Below are 15,262 nucleotides of genomic sequence, written 5' to 3'. Positions count from 1 at the left end.
TCATCTTCCAACAAGGTTTCAGGGTTGACGGTATCTCATTACTCTTAAGAAAAAAAGAGTATTATTTGGGTGCTTCCTAGGTGTAGCACAAACTTTTGATAAGGTCGGCACCTGGGTATGGTTTATTAAGCGCTTATTATCTTATCCTGAGCTCCTACCTAACAGACATTGAAAAAACTCCCTCATTTCAGAGTGAGGTTTGGCAACGAGTTCTCGGAAAACAGACCGATACGAGCCGGCGTCCCACAAGGGAGCATTCTTGGTCCCACCCTTTATATCATCTGTAATGCTCACCGATCACACCCCAATACCAATATCACAACCTATGCGGACGATACCGCAATTCTGTTCTCTGACACGAATCCAATCCAAGATACCTCCAACAACCAAGAACGCCTTGAATTTATTTGTAGACTGGTGCAAAAAGTTGAGGACAAGACTGAATGAAGGAAATATACTTAGTGTAGGTTCACATTGAAAAATTTTTGCCCTCCAATTTACATTGGCAATCAGAGATACCGACTTCCACTTAAGTCAAATACCTAGGACTATACAAAGAGAACAGACGTAGAATCCCCACTCAAAAAATAAAAGACAACAGAAGACTTGGGCAACTACGAAGGCTCCTAAGACCAAAATAAGTCTTGACCGTAAAGAATCAACTAACGTTATACAAGACTTTACTGCAGCCACTTAGGACATACATACACAGTTGTGGAACTGTGGAGTTCTGCTAAGACATGCTAACATCCAACTCATGCAATCCTTATAATCAAAAGTCCTCAGACAAATCGTCAAATTCACCTCTCGTTCCACGACGATCTCAGCATTCCTGCATTCCGGATTATCTTATCCTGAAATCCTACCTAACAGACCGCTGCTTCAGAGTGAGGTGCAGCAACGAGTACTGGAAGTAAGGCAGATACAAGCCGGCGTTTTACAAGGGAGCATTGTTGGTCCCATACCTTATATTATATCTACTGCTGATCTGACCTACGTATACGCTTTAATACGCGGACGATACAACAATTTTTTACTCTTACTCAAATCCTATCCAAGCTACGTTCTACATCCAAGAACACCTTGAGCTTATCGAAGACTGGTACAAAAAGTGGAGGACAAGGCGAAGGAAGAAAAATGTACTCAGTGTACGTTGATCACACGTACGACAAAGATATACTGAGTCAATCAAGTCAGATACTAAGGTCAATATCAAGACAGCAGACTGACGTGTAATTCCCATACAAGACTTACGAAAGCTTGGACAAATACGAAAACCACTTTGGACGCACAGAATGGAACTGTGGGGTTCTGTCAAGTCATCCAACATCCAGCGCATAACCCTTCTAATCAAAAGTCCTCAGACAAATCGTCAAAGCTACTTGTCACTTACCTTACACAACGAACTTAACGTTATTTTTGGCTACTAGCTGATCCGTTCCCGATTCTAAGTTTCACACACCTCTCGAACCCACCACGTCGCCTTAATCGACGATTGCCTCGAGGTCTTGACCCTTTATCCCTGACAATGAGTGCCAGCATTGGTTGCTTCTGATGGCATGTGTCTTTCAGGGGCAGTGCTTGCAGTTTGGTACTGTGAAAACACCATTTTGTGTTCATATTTGAACATGTTGCAAATATAGTATAGGGTACGAATAAAATAATTCCAAAAATAAATTTGGCTATAGTTCTTTTCATAAAAGTTTTCCTCACATCATAACTAATAAATTCACTAGTTTTCATGGTCCGCTTGACCAATTAATATCATTCAATTAATTAAGGTTTTTAGTTGAGATAAAAAAGTGACACGAGCGGGATTCGAACCCACAACCTTCGGCTAGTTACGCCGCTACTCTACCACTTGAGCTATCGTGACTTCGATCCACTCGGACACGTACTTCCCATCGCAACCCCACTTTTTTAAATTTTCCGTCCTTTTTGCCATTTTTCAATCCATCCCGCTCGTGACACTGACTTTTATTTCAATTAAAAACCTTAATTAATTGAATCATAACTAATATTTATTTTTTATTAGAAGAATCATTACCTCCCTCGTTTCTATTTATTCATGTGAAAATCACACTCAGTATACAATAAAAATGTAATAGTAATTAATAAAGTATTTAATTTATACAAAGGAAAATATTATTCCTTCTCAAACTAGGAACGTCCACCTTTTCTATTGTCTACATTTGTTTTTATTGTTATTTGACTGTAATGTTCTAGATGGAAATGTTAGTGTTTTAACATGTAGCCATCAATAAAAATAAATGTGATTATGAGGCTAGATTGCTAGTTTGAAATGAAAAAAACAAGACAAGAATTTTGTACAGTTTTTCTGTCTTGTGAACTTCTGGATGGTTTTACACTGCCATAACAGTTCCTGGCAGAATTAAAGTCCAGGGGGTAAATCTTGAGCCGGACTGTTTGCAGGTCGAAAACTTGGTGCGTCTTCCTATTGGGGTTTACTTACCTGAATTTTGCTACCTGATCCGTTGTCGACTTAACTTTTACCGTCAGGCCCTTTCGTGGAACCGAAAAGCTCATTTTTACCTACTATTTTAATCCTGCTTAATTAACTGAAGGCAGCTGAAATTTATCGTACTGTTGTATTTATTGCTAGGGGAAAAATTCTCACAGAAGTTTGGCCGGTAGGAGGTTTTAATGACAAGACAAGCAAAATCTCAGTAACCTTTTTGAACACCGGTTTTGTCGTAAAGCTCGACAAAAGGCATCCATAAATCAATTTCATATTATGAGTCAACGAAGATTCTGTAGACTAACTAGATCACTGGTTCACTCGGAAAGTTCCTGCTATTCTTTAAAGCTTTATTTTGAACTTGAAGCTTATAATTAAGTTCACGTATATTAGCCTATACAGAAGATGCATTGTACTTCAATAAGATTTTTTTGGTGTGAAAACGTTTTTTCGTTCATGCTAGAGCTGAGCATTTTTTCTCGACCTGGAACCCAAAATTTTATCTCTTGTCCAAATGAACGTCACGTTATTTAACCACCATAATGATCTAAAATGGATAAAGGCCTAAAAAATTCATATTTGACGTAATTCTCCAATTTTTGAACTTTCGAAACATTTTTCTATAGTTAGTTCTTTTGATATGGTAACAATTCTGTAAGAGACTCGTACAAACGTGTTCTCTGCGAATAGTGCTAAGTCTGAAGACGATTTGATGTCCTAAATGTTAAAAATATGTTAAATAGAGTAGGACCCAACACGGAGCCCTGAAAAACACCCGTTCTAAGGCTGTTAAGGATGACTCAACTCCTAGTATCTTTACATAAAATATTCTTTCTGTCAAATACTTATAAGGAGATATATCTAGGACAATCCAGTAGTCCAAGTATTATGTGTCATCTGTGCCATCTCAGTCACCTTTTCAATGTAATCTAATGCCATTCCAGTTTGTTTACATTGTACTTCAATAAGATTTTTTTGGTGTGAAAACGTTTTTTCGTTCATGCTAGAGCTGAGCATTTTTTCTCGACCTGGAACCCAAAATTTTATCTCTTGTCCAAATGAACGTCACGTTATTTAACCACCATAATGATCTAAAATGGATAAAGGCCTAAAAAAATTCATATTTGACGTAATTCTCCAATTTTTGAATTTTCGAAACATTTTTCTATAGTTAGTTCTTTTGATATGGTAACAATTCTGTAAGAGACTCGTACAAACGTGTCCTCTGCGAGTAGTGCTAAGTCTGAAGACGATTTGATGTCCTAAATGTTAAAAATATGTTAAATAGAGTAGGACCCAGCACGGAGCCCTGAAAAACACCCGTTCTAAGGCTGTTAAGGATGACTCAACTCCTAGTATCTTTACATAAAATATTCTTTCTGTTAAATACTTATAAGGAGATATATCTAGGAAAATCCAGTAGTCCAAGTATTATGTGTCATCTGTGCCACCTCAGTCACCTTTTCAATGTAATCTAATGCCATTCCAGTTTGTTTAAATTAAAATTGTGGGTGACCTCGGCTATACTTGCAACTCTTATCCAATGATGTTTGCATTTGCATGAAATATGCTCATTTGTTATTTTATTTCAGCCGGTTTCACATTTAAAACATTTTCCTCTGGTTTAATTTTTCTGTTTCATAGACCGGTTCACGCATGAGCTTCCTGTTGGCCGACACCTCCATGGTTGTGACAGTCACCTCCAGAATATCGTCCATACATTTTACCCTTGGTCGGCCTCTCTTCCTTTTACCTTTCATTTTCCCTATCGTCATCTTCTTCTCCAGGGTATCGTGTCTTCTCACTATATGGCCAAATTAGTTTTACCAGTAATATTATTCCCTCGAGTAAGCAGTCTTGCTTTATTTCCTGGAGTATGGCAGGTTTGATCATCTTTGCAGTCCAAGGCATTCTCAGAATTTTTCTCGAACAGCACAGTTCAAAAGCATGTGTCTTCGCTCAGCCTACCGGTCCAGCTCTAGCAGCCATAAGTTACTACTGTGAATACCATTGCTTTAACTATGCGGATCTGTGATGTCTCTGCTCTTAACTTTTTTATCATCATTGCTTTCTGATTTTTTGGCTGTAGTCAGCGTCTGCTGTAATCTTTGCGCGCAGAAATACAAAAGTCTGTCACTGCCTACACTTTTCTCCCTTTGCCAATTATCAATCATGCTGGTTTCCATTTCTTTTAAATTTGAGTGCAACCCAGCTTTTGCACGTTCTTCTACGTCTAGTTAATTTTGTACGTTCTATTAGATCAATATTTTGTGACGTGCGAAAGGAAATGTTTTCATTAAAACGAGGAAACATTCGTAGTTTACTTCGAGCTCGTATATATGATTTTTACTTATTTAAAAATTGCGATACCGATATTTGTTGATTTACTGCCAGTTCCTCTTTGAATGTTCAAACATAAAATAATTGAAATTTTGTTTTTAAATCCATGCGAATAACGGAAGGTGTGTGTGTGAAAGGTGGGTTGTGACAGACAGTGACAACCTCGTCCCATTTCCTACCCGTCCCTCCTTTTAACCCTTCCATCCTGCCCACCCTCCTCCATTTATATATAGCCATCCTACCGATCAATTAAGCCGGCACTCTTATCTCTCCCAACGTTCTGACGGACTTAACATTTTTCCCCGTTTTCGTTCCACCGCCGGCCGACGGTTTTTATTTCCTCGCGGTAAACGCTTTTTGAAAAGGGATTGGCCGACACGGCCGGGATTTATGCTTCCGTACTCACGTCCGTCCTGAAATCCCATATGGACTTTGCAGAATATCCTCTCGAATCCGATTTAGCCCCGGGGCGACTATTGTCAGCTCTTAAATTACTGACCAACCCGTGGTTCCGTTTTCTGTCTTTACAAGAACCAAAAGCGATTTGACCAAAAATTACGCCATCACATAAATATCTACCATATATTACACGACATTAAAACAAAGTTGAATATTTTGAATATTGAACTTTTTTAATATTAAGGTGCCGAACACATTAACCAGATGGAAAAGCGACAAAAGGGTGGAAAAAAGAGAGTCGGAATGAGTTTCTCACCCCTTGAGAATACTATTTCTCCAACCTCCTTTCATTCTTTCCAATCCTAAGTCCCAGACTTCGTTGTCATTTGTGGAAATTCCTTCCTCTTTTTAAAAACAATATGCTACATTCCATGATGAGATTAATCTAATTACCATCTACTTAAAAAGATTCTCATTCCTTGGAATAAGTAATTAAGGATATTTATTTACAAATCGTGAGATGCGGTTTGGTGTGATGTAGGTTTCAGAAAAACATTTTCTTTATCGTGCCAACGTTTCGATCTTTATTGAGATCATCTTCAGGGCTCATAGTGTTTGTCTTCTGTGTAATTGTGCCATTCTTGCGTGTCGTGTGTGTGCCCGATTAATTAAGGATAGTTCTGTTCTTCAATTTTGGATTTTGCTGCATGTAAAATTTCCAACAGCAAGTAATAGTTCGAAGTTATTCATTTCGGTACCCCTTGTTTAAAAAAAAAAGCAGATATTTTAATATGTGTGTCTTCGCCATCCAGGTCGCTTTCAAAATTGTCAATGCCTGAAAAACTGTGGGCGAGGGGAGGTTAAGGCAAAGAGTTGTACACCCTTTAGAATATAAAGTATTCGATTCCCTCCCCGTTCATCCCCCTCGCTCTTTTCTGGGGGTGGAAAAAACACATCAATATTTTGTTCTCGGCTCGGTGTGTGAAGGTGGCATGGGGTGGCTCTTATGGGCGAGTGGCACTAGGTCGGAAATGGCTGGTCCTTTCCCACCCTCGATGCCACTGGATCTTATTATGATAAATTTTACGTTATGAACATTTTTTAATTGAAGGATAAAAAAGAAAAAAAATTTTTTTTAATATTTTAGAAATGTCATTGTACCATTGTACCTATGATCAGAGAAGAGGTTTTCATGAATATTTTTTGTAAACATTCATTTAATTTATTATATGGTATACCAAACAATATTGAAGTGTTTTAAAAAAATTTTAATGAATACTTACTCTAGAATTTTTAGAGATTTTTATCTTTGAGATTATTGCGGTGTTCAATATTTTTACGTTTATGAATTTTAAAAAATTAATATACATTGAGAATTATGAAAAATTTATTAAAAATGTGTGGTGTTTAGTGACCGTTAATTAATCGTTATTTGGAGATCGTGAGACTATACCACTATACACTATTATACCAGACCTCACGATCTCCAAATAATTTATAAAAAATATTTTAACAAACAGGTCCGGATAATCTGGAAGTCTGGATCGTTGGAGTCCTCCGGTTTCCACTGAATATTATATTTGTTTAATTGTGTATTTTTATTTGTAAGAACTGCGGGATGATCAACCTGTACTTTGGTCTTTACCAATCATTTCGGTCTGCTTTATCTCTTTGGGTTGGTCTGACAATGAGTATCATATTTGGTCATCTTCAGTGGGTCTTAATAACAGCCTGTGTGAAAGCCTAGCCTCATTACCTGTGTGAGATTTTGGGATTTCTTAGTTTGTTTTGTCTACCCCTGCTGGGTTGGACTGTCAGACACATTTCGACATTTCACCATTTTCAGTGTGTCTTCTTAATCATAACAGTCTGGCTAACTGTGTTAAATTGGAGATTTTTCTGCTTGGTTTGTTTGTCAATGTGTAATTTTGTCATCACCGACCATTTTGGCCTGCCTAAACTCATTGGGTTGGTATATCACACGTGTTTTAGCATTGCGCCGTCTGATTCATCGTAACATAGACTGGCTAGACGTATTAAATTGTGAAATAACTTTGTATAGTCTACAGGGTTAAAAACCTGTAATTTGATCATTACCATTCTCGTCTGCTTATCTTTGCCAGGTTGGTCATCAGATGCATTTCGGCAATTTGCCATTTTAAGGGTGTCTTAATAATAGCATCCTAACTTTCTTACCTCTGTTAAATTGTGAAATTTGTGTGGTGATTAGTGACCGTTAATTGATAATTATTCAGAAATCGTGAGATGCGGTCTGGTGTGATGTAGGTTTCAGAAAAACATTTTCTTTATCGTGCCAACGTTTCGATCTTTATTGAGATCATCTTCAGGGCTCAAAGTGTTTGTCTTCTGTGTATATATGTCATTCTTGTGTGTCGTGTTGAGAGTGCCCACGACACGCAAGAATGGTGCTTCCTTGCTGGGTCGAACTGTCAGATGCATTTCAGCATTTCGCCATCTTCAGTCGGGGTCTTATTAATCATATTAACATAACTTAGCCTTGCGAGCTGAGTTAAATTTTGAGATTTGTTTGCATGGTTTGTTAGTCAACGGGCCTGTAATTTGGTCGTGTTCGACCATTTTGGCCTGCCTATCCTCATTGGGTTAGTTTATCAGACATGTTTTGGCATTTCACCATCTTCAGTGTGTCTTATTCGTCAACATTGTCTGGTTAGACATCTTAAATTGTGAGATTTCTTTGTGTTGTTTACAGGGTCAAAAACTTATAATTGTCTGTTTATCTTCGCTGTGTTGGTCGTCAGATGGATTTAGGCAATTTTCCATTTTAGGTGTGTCTAATTAATCATAACAGTCTGGCGAGCGTGTTAAATTTTGAGATTTGTTTGCATGGTTTGTTGGTCAATAGGCCTGTAATTTGGTCATAATCGACCATTTTGGTCTGTCTATCCTCATTGGGTTGGTTTATCATGTTTTATCATTTCACTGACTTCAGTGTTACTTAGAGTAAGCTTGGCTAGCTTAAAATTTGAGATTTCTTTTGTGTGCTTTGCTGAGTGATGAACCTGTAATTTGGTCATCACCGATCATTTTGGCCTGCTTATTCTCGCTGGTTGGTCTATCAGATCAGTATCGGTATATTTGTCATTTTATGGGTGTCTTAATAATAACCTAGCCATTGAGTGTATTATATTTTTGTTTGCCAGAAAACAGCAAAGATAATTTTTTATGTTTTCATTGAATCAATAATTTAATTGATTTATCATTAAATAAACCAAAAGTTGTTTTCATTCTCTTAAAATCTTTAAACAAAATTCAGTGTAGACTGTCAGATATATTAAATTTTTAGGCAACGTCCACAATTTTATATAACTTAGCATTTTACATTTTATACATTTACATACATTTTACATAACAAGTCCTGATAATTTAAAATGTGTTATTTTAGCCCAAAAAATGTAACTTTTTCCAACTTACATTATTATTTTATACTATATGCTGTTCATTTAAATAATATAATGTTAATTTGTCCCCTTTCAGGACAGTGATGGTGAAAAAAGTGATCAAGAACTGGTTGTTGACGTTGCAAATGAGGTAAAGATTTGACAAACATTGTAAAATAATGTGAAACGATTTCTATTGTTTTTTTTTTCTTTAGGAGGGAAATTCTCCACAACAAAATGGTGAGCACATTAGCAGTGGAGATATTAGAGAGAATGGCTCTGAGAAGAGTGGAGTTGTTACAAACATTAAGGTTGAGAGGCCAAGGAGTAGAAGTGACTCGTTATCTAGTAATAGGAGTACACCTTCTATCAAAAGTAAAGATGTGAGTACCAATGAAAGTAGAAAAATTTTCATTAACCGGCTGGTAAACACACATATCAATTTTTAAAATAGTTGGACAAACCTGGTACGCCAGTATCAAAATCTAGTACCCCAACGGGTAGTAGTAGCGGTGGAGGTTGTGGTGGTGGAAGCAATGGAAGTGGTAAAGCTCCTCTAATCCCTGCAGCACCTCCTTCTCATTATCCCGTACCAAGAGCCGATCCTTTTTCACCTTATGCTCGAGCCGCAATGGTATATAATCAGCTTTTTTTTTATCAGCGTGCATATCCAGTCGAATGGTTTATAGTGTGATTATTTTCAGATGGGGTATGACTCTCATCCACACCCGAGGGTACCTGCGGTTGCTAGTAACGGCCTTGGTATTCCTGGCGGAAAACCGTAAGTATTTACACATCGATTTGTAAATTTGTTTTGAATTGCCAAGCTCATAGACCCTGTTGTCATGGGTTCAGTTCCCACTGCCCCCAGAAATTTCTGACCTCTTCCCTCCTCTGTTTATTGTTCATTCAACATTTTCTAGCTTATAAGGACAAACTTGGAATTTAAGTCCATCCAACCATTTTTTTTTTTTTTTAATTATAGTGACGATTTATTTTTGCCTGAATTCATTTTTCAAATGTTAAATATTTTAAACATTAAAGCATTTTTTTGTAATCATAATTCAGAATTATTTAGTTGAAGTGTTTTCTTTTGTTAATTGGTTGTTGTTTTTAGTTGAGAACCCACGACCTTCGGCTAGATACGCCGCTGCTCTACCACCTGAGCTATCGTGACTTCGATCCACTCGGACATCAACTCCCCATCTCAACCCCACCTTAAGAGTTTTCCCTCCTTTTGCCATTTTTCAAATGTCGTGTAATCGGTTTGGATTCTCGACGACAAGGAGGGAAAACTCGTAATGTGGGGTTGAGATGGGGAGTTGATGTCCGAGTGGATCGAGGTCACGATAGCTCAGGTGGTAGAGCAGCGTCGTATCTAGCCGAAGGTCGTGGGTTCGAATCCCTCTCGTGCCATTAACTTTTTTTCATCTCAACTAAAAACCTTAATTAATTGTAATGATTTAATTGGTCAAGTGGACCACGAAATTAGTGAATTTAATTATTTTATTGTTGTTTCAGGGCTTATTCTTTCCACATGAATGGTGGTGGACAGTTGGAGCCGGTGCCTTTTCCTACCGATGCTTTAGTCGGTCCGGGTATACCAAGGCATGCTAGGCAGATCAACTCCCTCGTGCATGGAGAGGTCGTCTGCGCGGTCACGATAAGCAATCCTACAAAATACGTCTACACGGGTGGAAAAGGATGTGTCAAAGTATGGGATATAAGCCAACCGGGCGCGAAAGCACCTGTTTCTCAATTGGACTGCCTTGTAAGTTTTCTTTTCTTAAATATGCAGTTTTATTTATTTGCTGACTTTGTTTTATTTTTTGATTTTAGCAAAGAGACAATTATATTAGGTCAGTTAAGTTATTACCTGACGCAAGAACACTGATAGTTGGCGGAGAAGCGAGTAACCTTAGCATTTGGGATTTGGCTTCTCCCACCCCTCGGATTAAAGCAGAATTAACGTCAAGCGCTCCTGCTTGTTATGCACTTGCCATCAGCCCAGATTCGAAGGTAATATGTCATATCTTCACCTGTTTTAAATTTTTGATTTAAAGGAATAATAATTACAAATGTACCATTTAAAACAATCAAATTATTTTGTGGGTTTTAGGTCTGTTTTAGTTGTTGCTCAGATGGAAACATAGCTGTCTGGGACCTCCAAAACCAAACCCTCGTTCGGCAATTTCAAGGTCACACTGATGGCGCTTCGTGCATCGACATTTCTGCCGATGGGACAAAACTCTGGACCGGCGGGCTTGATAACACTGTCAGGTCGTGGGATCTCCGCGAAGGCAGACAGCTCCACCAGCATGACTTCACATCGCAGATATTCTCGTTGGGCTACTGCCCCACTGGCGACTGGCTTGCTGTCGGCATGGAAAACTCAAACGTTGAAGTTCTTCATGCCGTAAAGTCAGACAAGTACCAATTACATCTCCATGAATCATGCGTTCTATCGTTGAGATTCGCTGCTTGTGGAAAGTGGTTTGTTTCGACGGGAAAGGACAACCTTCTAAATGCTTGGAGGACACCATATGGTGCTTCAATTTTCCAAGTGAGTAGACATGCATATCACATATAAACACTAAAAATGAAATAAAAAAGTCAGTGTCACGAGCGGGATTCGAACCCACGACCTCCGACTAGATACGCCTCTGCTCAACCACTTGAGCTATCGTGACCTCGATCCACTCGGACACTAACTTACCATCTCAACCCCACCTTTTGAATTTATCTCAACTAAAAACCTTAATTAATTGAAAGATATTAATTGGTCAAGCGGACCAAGAAAATTAGTGAATTAAAAATTAACATAAATTATCAGCAGGCAAGGCTCAGTCTTAACCACCGCGATCAGACCCTCCTAGACTCTAAGAAGGCAATAAAAAAATATAAAAAAAATGATTAAAAGAATGTGCCAGCATCAGTGGGCCAGATCGGCAGAGAAGCTATTACATATCAAGAGCATTATCTCTCAATAGGTGGTTCTGGGAGGATCATGACTCGTAGAAGAAGGGTCATCTTTACCTGATTAGGAACAAGCCATATGGATGATGTACGGCATGAAGAGCAAGGTTGCTCGATGTGTCTCACCTAGTTGAAGGGTGCAATTCCTTGGCTCCATACAAAAGTCGCACAGGAATGCCACCTGATGTGAGAATTGTGCTTGAGTACGGCAGCAAGTATCTGGATCTCCTGTTATGATTCTTGGAGTTGTTCTATTGTATATCTAGTTTGTGTTGAGAGGGAATGTATTTATTAGCGTGAATGATGTGAGAGAGTTGATGGTGGAATCGAGTATTCCATCGACTCTCAGAGATTATGTTAGTTGTGTAATATATTTAAATGGTGATTGGGTAAATATTGAGTATTCCATCACCCTAATTGAATAAAGGTAACAGTAAGGTTCCCGCATACTCGGTCATCTTATTCGGCCTTACCGGACGTTTTGATTCTCAAGATGAGAGCTGATGCACCTCCACATATGACAGAATAGTGTTACTGCCGCAGCATTAGTGTAGAGGCAGCTCAGCCCCAAAGGGACAAGACAACCTCGCTCCCCGCTTGTCCATTCCAAGTGGCTGGATCTGCATTGAGCACCAGACCATATGCCGCGCGCAAAGGATAACCAGACCGTCACCAGCCTGGTCACCCGCGCACTCCATATATAGAGAAGGCCACTCTATCTCCCAGAGTATTGGGGCTTCACCAGCGTCGAAACTTCCAGATCCGCTCCGGCCGCGGTTTCGTTTAAAGTGGAATTTCTAACCATCCCCTAGAGGAGAAAAACCTCCTGTCGAGCTCAGCCTACACCTGCCATGCACATTTGAGGGACGCCATAGGCTCACGCCTAGGTGGTCTGATCCTTCGCTTCCCCAAGGGTACCACGCCGGTTATACATACAACAATACAAAGCATACTCGAGTAGGAGAAACCGATTCACTACTCATTCCCAACTGCTTCTACTCACACATTCGAGGGACTATCGAGCATAATCATTGCTTCTTAACGCCTATACACTGCCATCCAATCCGCCGTATCCTGTGAGGCCTGGTGTATACCGGTGGTCATATGCAAGTTTCGTGCGAAGGTCACAGATAGAAGACAGCCTCTCAGTTCCCACCATGGGCGTCACCACAAGCCACCACGAATCCATTCCCAACGTAACATGGGCTGGATTTGGAACGTTTTGTTACCCCATAGTTCAGATGGTCGTGCACCCTCCCCCATCTTCGCAGACAGGATCTGGTACACTGACCCGCGTGTGCCTCTGATAAGGCACCCACCGCCCATGCCGACACGAGTACAGCTTGTACTTCAGAGAGGTTGTCACACCCTCTAGGCTGCACCATTATTTTGCGCCTGGATACCCTCCTTGTAACCAAGGGTTAGGAGGGGTCACAGGATAGAATGAAGGAACCTGGATTGAGAAAGGGCCGTGGACCAGGACTCGAGGTGAGCCGTTTCGGGGTCTCGAGCCTCAACCACACTATACCACCTGTCGTTGCCGCAGTGCCACATTGAAATAAATGGTAACAGCACCCTCCCTGAGCCCAACCTCGGTGACTGGACGGATAAGACCGAGATCTGCCTCCGGACTGCCAACCCAATCTCAAGTCTGCCGTCAATTTACAGCAAATAGTTAATTACACTCTGTCATTGACAGTAGAAATTTCAGCATAAGCTTTGCACCACCAGACATATTCTGCTGGCTCTTTTCCTGGCAATATCTGCAAGGCTCGTTTACATCACTCTATATGCCTCGAGTCTGCAGTGACCAGTTAGCATTCCAACATTCTAGTCCCAACACCCTAAATAGTTATGTCATTAGTTTCTACGATGGTCCTTCGATTACCTTTTTCACATGCTTTTCCTGGGGACATTCCCATTGAACGGTTATTTTTTAATCCAGGTCAATAGGCCTCATCCAACTTTCCTTAGCCAAAATGATCGGTCTCTTTGTAGCCCCCCTTGGTACACACCGACAAGGGTAATTTTATCATTTTCCCTAATGTTCGACAGGTCCCAAATGACTTTGGATGTTACTTCCAGTGTGGTAATTGCTGTCAGAGTCACCTGGTTGTCCGAATAGATAGTTATTCTTCGCTAAAACCTAAGCAAACCTACATTCAAAAGACAAATGACCTAGTGGTCGTAGAAGCAAGAATTACACCATTGTTTTTATTGTATATAACTGCAGTTGTCGCCAAAAAATAGGACAATGTATAAACAGTAAATAATAAATAAACGCATAATAGCGGTTCTACTGTATATATATTATTTTGTTGATTTAATTATATTTTGTGATAATAATTATGTAATTGTTTGGTTTCAGTCGAAGGAATCTTCATCAGTTTTAAGCTGCGATATATCTGCAGATGACAAGTACATTGTAACTGGATCAGGAGACAAGAAGGCCACAGTTTATGAAGTTATTTATTAGATATCGTGGGAAGTGTAAACCTACATTGTCGTTCCGACTCCCCACCGACTTGTACAAATTAGTGTTTACGCCCAGTGATAAATGGGAAAAAGAAACATTGAACCCTTTGCGATCTCTCTGCAGGAGGAAAATTTGGTGGAGACAAAAAAATAAATAAATAAAAAGATTTTATTATGTGAGAAAGCATGTTTGAACGGATTCTTTAAAAAAAAAAATGTGGGAAATATTTCAGTGTGGCTGTGTACATTTTTTTTTTAAGAGGAAGTATTTACGGAACTTGAAAGTCACAAGTTGAACAAGTGAAGAAGTGAGAAATATTATGTTTGAAATTTTAATTTTTGAATAAAAACTGCACAGTCTTTATTTTTTAATATTTTACTAGCCTAAATTCTATAGTTTAAAATTGTCAAAAGAAAAGAAGTGTTTAAGTATTTACAGTATGTAGTCTTTACGTTTATGAAAAATAAATTAATAAGCTTAAATATAAAAATGTTTGTATATTTTAATTTTTGTGATTTCACAATTTGTTAGTTCAATTTCTGTGATCTGCCGAATTTATAATAATGTGAAACCAGTTTTGTATTTAAGATCAAAAAGCAATTTATGTTTAATTCGTTGGCCGACATTCACCTTGAATATTTTAAAATATATATTTAATTAAGCTCATTATTGTTTAGCAAAATCTAGACAGAATACTTATTGAATATAATAAATGATGAATCTGGAAGGGTGCGAATAATAAAATTGTTATTCATTTAAATTGTTTTAAGGAAAACATCTTTTTGACGTTTCTAATTAAGCAATAACAGTGATTGTACATAGGAATTTAGGTTTAATAGCACTTATTTAGGTGTACTGTACTTAAAATTATAATGAAAAAAACAAAATAAACGGAGAAAATATTATTCTTAGGTGTTATCATTTGATTTCAAATTATAAATATATGTATACATATATATCAATTTTCCCTTTGAAATATTTGAGAAAAATTACAAAAAAAGATGGAAATTTTGATTTTTATTATAAACAATTTAAGCTTTTTAATTGTTAAAAGCTTTAGACTTTTTGACAAGGGATATGAACCAGGGGCATTCAAGTTTGTGACGGTGCAATATAATTGTGTTGAAGCAAATTTTCCTATCCCCGTTTTGGAAATAACAATAAAGGAGTTTC

General features: G+C 38.4%; 1 protein-coding gene across 8 annotated transcripts in view; it reads left to right on the top strand.

Moving 5' to 3' along the window:
• LOC106668411 (protein groucho) overlaps nucleotides 1-14,994 on the top strand; it is a 194,656-nt gene extending 179,662 nt beyond the window's left edge. For 5 of the 8 annotated variants that reach the window (XM_024227037.1, XM_024227036.1, XM_024227034.1 and 2 more), the window contains exons 10-17: nucleotides 8,735-8,788; nucleotides 8,853-9,020; nucleotides 9,092-9,271; nucleotides 9,327-9,418; nucleotides 10,159-10,408; nucleotides 10,477-10,656; nucleotides 10,757-11,200; nucleotides 13,982-14,994. In XM_024227037.1, coding sequence (XP_024082805.1) covers nucleotides 8,735-8,788; nucleotides 8,853-9,020; nucleotides 9,092-9,271; nucleotides 9,327-9,418; nucleotides 10,159-10,408; nucleotides 10,477-10,656; nucleotides 10,757-11,200; nucleotides 13,982-14,089 — 1,476 coding nt within the window. In that variant the 3' untranslated portion in view covers nucleotides 14,090-14,994. The remainder of the gene's footprint in view (nucleotides 1-8,734; nucleotides 8,789-8,852; nucleotides 9,021-9,091; nucleotides 9,272-9,326; nucleotides 9,419-10,158; nucleotides 10,409-10,476; nucleotides 10,657-10,756; nucleotides 11,201-13,981) is intronic. The other 3 variants (XM_024227038.1, XM_024227040.1, XM_024227039.1) reach the window with 3 other exon arrangements.
• The last annotated feature ends 268 nt before the right edge of the window (nucleotides 14,995-15,262 follow it).

The sequence above is a fragment of the Cimex lectularius genome, unplaced genomic scaffold, assembly GCF_000648675.2.
Source record: "Cimex lectularius strain Harlan isolate CLEC.00 unplaced genomic scaffold, Clec_2.1 scaffold67, whole genome shotgun sequence".
Taxonomy (NCBI): Eukaryota; Metazoa; Arthropoda; class Insecta; order Hemiptera; family Cimicidae; genus Cimex; species Cimex lectularius.
Note: the sequence above shows the minus strand (reverse complement) of the source record. Positions and strands in the feature narration are given on the sequence as shown.